The sequence below is a fragment of the Echinops telfairi genome, unplaced genomic scaffold, assembly GCF_000313985.2.
Source record: "Echinops telfairi isolate 266 unplaced genomic scaffold, ASM31398v2 ScPeMD7_7420;HRSCAF=8458, whole genome shotgun sequence".
NCBI classification, from domain to species: Eukaryota; Metazoa; Chordata; class Mammalia; order Afrosoricida; family Tenrecidae; genus Echinops; species Echinops telfairi.
This window is the reverse complement of record NW_022111320.1, coordinates 1,272,827-1,277,060: the sequence shown is the minus strand read 5'-3', so window position 1 is coordinate 1,277,060 and position 4,234 is coordinate 1,272,827. Positions and strand designations below refer to the sequence as shown.

The 4,234-nt window shown below is 41.6% G+C and overlaps 1 protein-coding gene across 1 annotated transcript in view; it reads right to left on the bottom strand.

The window, feature by feature from the left end:
- Nucleotides 1-4,234, bottom strand: part of LOC101646987 (vomeronasal type-2 receptor 1-like) — a 31,895-nt gene that overhangs the window by 11,589 nt on the left and 16,072 nt on the right. The window contains exon 5 of the mRNA XM_045297658.1: nucleotides 81-308. Coding sequence (XP_045153593.1) covers nucleotides 81-308 — 228 coding nt within the window. The remainder of the gene's footprint in view (nucleotides 1-80; nucleotides 309-4,234) is intronic.

Below are 4,234 nucleotides of genomic sequence, written 5' to 3'. Positions count from 1 at the left end.
ATTCCATAACTCCTGACCATAAATGAGAAAAAATGAATTCTGTATGTACATAAACAAAATAAGATGCTGGAGTAACAAACCTCTGATGATTCAGTGTTCCAAAATATTGTTGCATTCTCTTTGATCACCAGTTCAAACTTAGATTCTGTGAATATATATTCTCCAATCTTCACAAAGTCAATCTCACCATTATAATTTAATTGCCAATTTAGAATATCATAGTATCCAGTCACATCTCCATTTCCATCTATGGCGATTCTATCTCCATTATGGGTTGTAAAATTAAGTGTCTTCAAATAGAACATTAACTAGAAAACAAAGAGGAAGAAAGTAATTTGTAAAACTCTTATTTCCTAAAAACAAGCTTACATAAAGAAAACAATTTCAACTCATATGTAACTCATGATTATATTCTCTTCTCTTCCTTTATACATTTGCTATCTAATCCAAGAAAACTGAAACTTGAAAATGACTGGCCGAACAGAACACGCTGTAAGGAGTACAAGGCACAGTGTATTGCAAAGACTTAATTAAAAATCAGTTGAAAAGAATGTAAACTCACTGATAATTTCCTACTATGTTTTCATGATTGTGATTACAAATGGAAATATTCTTTTGTATTGGTTGGGTTAAATTAAATGCTATTTCATCTGTTTATTTGTATTTTTAATGCAGTTACTAGAAATTTTTAGATTATCTGGGTGGCTCATGTATTTTTATTGGACAGCATTGGTCTATATTAAAATAAAAGATCATGATGGGTCAAAATCAACTCAATGTCACACAACATTTCCTGATTACCTTCAGAACCTGCAGACCAGAGTCATTTTCATTTCTCTTATTTCTCTTTCTTTGACATAAAGATATCCCCTCCACTACCACTATCTCCTTCCCTGAGCATCAGGTGCTGGATCTAAAGATCAGCAAGATCCATTTCTTGCCCTTGCAAATCTCACAGTCTAGTAGAGAGACGAGACAAATAAACAAGAGTCAATGGTAAGATTTAAAGTGCTCTGTGTTGGATGGACACTGGTACAGGTAGGAACTGGAAGCACAGGGAATCCAGGGCCGATGATCCCTTCAGGACCACTGGTGAGAGTGGTGATACCAGGAGGGTGGAGGGAAGGTGGGGTAGAAAGGGGGAACTGATTACAAGGATCTACATATAAGCTCCTCCCTGGGGAATGGACAACAGAAAAGTGGGTGAAGGGAGACATTGGACAGTGTAAGACATGATAAAATAATAATAATTTATAACTTATCAAGGGTTCCTGAGGAAGGGAGGGCGGGAAGGGAGGGGAAAAATGAGTTGATACAAGTAGAAAGCAAATGTTTTGAGAATGATGAAGGAAACAAATGTACAAAAGTGCTTGACACAATGAGTAGATGGATGTATGGATTGTAATGAGTTGTACGAGCCCCCAATAAAAAGGTTATTTTTAAAAGTACTCTGTGTTGCTGCTCTGGAAAGTGTGTTGGGAAGGCATAGATTGGGGAGAAGTTAACTAATTGTCTTGGGGAAATTAGAAATGGAATTTTTTTTTAATGGAAAATTTACCTGACAAATACTGGGAGCAGGGAGATTTTAAGCCAAGAAGACGTTAGGTGCAAACATATTGCTGCTCCATCCTAATTCCATCTCACATTGCTTCAGGGACAAGGGCACCCAAAAGAGGCCACACCCAGCAATGCACACTGGATGGGGCTGGTTCTACACCTACACAGGGCTGCGCAGACATCAGCTGGATTCCCTGAGGAAAGAATGCCTCCCTCACTCTGCCTTACCAGGCCACCTCAAGTGGAGTGAGAGCCCTTTTGCCTCCATAGGAAGGGAGCCAATCAGTGCAGGGACATATTCTGGGCCCCTGGTCCTCATCTGCACCACCTGCTGGGTTGATGCTTCCCAACCCGAAAGCTCAACTCAGCCCTCAGTCCTCTACAAACCAGAGGTCACACAACTCCGTGGAAATAACCCTTATATATATATATAGTTTTATTGGGAGCTCTTATAACATTGTGGAAATAACCTTACGTACGGTATCTGAAAATCTAGAACATATTTTGGCTCTGTCATTATGACCTTGTTGTTGTGTGGTGCCACTGAGTCAGTTCCAATGCATAGAGACTCTATGGAGAACAGAACAAAGCACTGCTGGTCCGGTGCCAGCCTCATAATTGTTCTGATGTTTGAGCCCATTGTTGCAGCCTTTGTGTCAATCCACCCCATCAAGGGCTCTCTTCTTCTTTGCTGCCCTGCCACTTTACCAAGCATGATGTCCATTTTGGAGGACCGATCTCTCCTGACAACACATCAAAGTATGAAGATGAAGTTTTACCGCCATCACTTCCAAGGAGCATTCTGACTGTACTTCCTCCATGACAGATCTATTTGTTCTTTTGGCAGTTCCTGGTACTTTCAATATTCTTTGCCAAGACCATAGTTCAAATGCATCTAGTCTTCTCTGGTCTTCCTTATTCAATGTCCAACTTTCACATGCAAATGAGGTGTTTGGCAATACCCTGGCTTGAGTCAGGTGCATCTTAGTCCTCAGAGGAACCTCCCTGCTTTCCATTATTCTAACGAGGTATTGTGCGCAGATTTATCAAACACAATATGTCCTTTGATCTCTTGACTGCTGCTTCCATGAATATTGATCATGGATCCAAACAAGAAATACTTGCCAGCTTCACTCTTCTCCCCATTTATCTTATTACCTATTGGTCCAGCTGTCAGGATTTTTGTTTTCTTTACATTGTATTGTAATTTATACGAAAAGCTACAATTCAGGACCTTCATCAACAAGTGCTTCAAGTCCTCCTTGTTTTCAGCAAGTGAGGTTGTGCCTTCTGCATATTGCAAATTGTTAATCAGCCTTCCTCCAGTTCTGATGCTGCACGCATCTTCATGTGGGCTACTTTATCTGATTATTTGTTCAGCATACTGATTGAGTAAGTATGGTAAAAGGATAAAATCTGACTCAGACTTTTCCTGATTTAAAACACACAGCATCCCATTGTTCTGTTTGAATGGCTCTAGATCCATGTACAAGCTCCACATAGGCACAATTCAGGTTTCTGTAATTCTTTGTGATAGGTTTTTGTGCCAACTAGGCTCCCGTAGGAACATGTGGGTAGGATTTAACAGGTCACAGCTTGATTGGAGGGCGACCGAGATAAATGGCTCTCTCAGGCTGGCTTTTCCCTCTCTCTCCCTGGTGATCAGACCAGCGCCTGAGTTCGCTGTTCTGCCTCAACTGTGGGCTGTGCTGCCTGTGGGCTATGCAGGGCTCTGCTCCACCTGGCCAAGGCAACCCAGGAACTGCGGACTGTGGACCGCATTCGGTGCTGTGTTGCTCCGTGCTGAGACACTGCCCCACCCTGCCAGGCCTGCTGCCTGTGAGCGAGCATCACACTGCCAACCGCTTGCCATTTTGCATGGCTACCTTGTGAAACTACACTGCCCTCGCCTATTCCACTTCCCACTGTCTGCTTCCTTGGCCTTGGGCCAGGGGCCGTGTGAGTTAGAAAGACCTTCAGTCCCGTGAAAGTGACCTGGACTGAGCGCTCTAATTTGCTGTTTGTATTCTGTGTGGACTAATTTGCTGTTGTATTCCTTTCTGCTATATATAGGTATAGATTCGTAAGAGTCCTGGTTTTGTTTTTCTAGAGAACCCTGCCTAACACATTCCTATTCTTCTCAAAGCTGTCTATAGATAAAAAACAAATATCTTTCTGGTCTTCTCTGCTTGTAGTCAAACCCATCTGACATCTGCAGTGATATCCTTGGGCACACCCGCTTCTGTCCAGCGTGAACTTCTGCCCACTTCCTCACGATAGACTGCTGCAGACATTGCTGAATTGTCTTAAGCAAAATTTTACTTGCATGTGGCATTCATGATATTTTTGAATAATTTTTCATCCTCCTCTGGTCACCTTTCTTTGGAATGGCCACAAATATGAATCTCTTCCAGTTGGTCGACCGGGTAGTTGTCTTTAGAATTTCATGAAATAGGGAAGCGAGGGATTCCAGTGTTTCATCAGCTTTTTGAAAAATTTCCATTGGTGCCATGTCAATTCCTAGAGCCTTGCTTTTCACTGATGCCTTCAATGCGGCTTTACTTTCCCATTCCCTTCAATATGATTGGTTCTTGATCATATGCTACCTCTTAAAATGGTTGAATAAAAAAATAAATAAGTAAAATGGTTGAATGTTGATTAGTTCTTTTGTGTACAG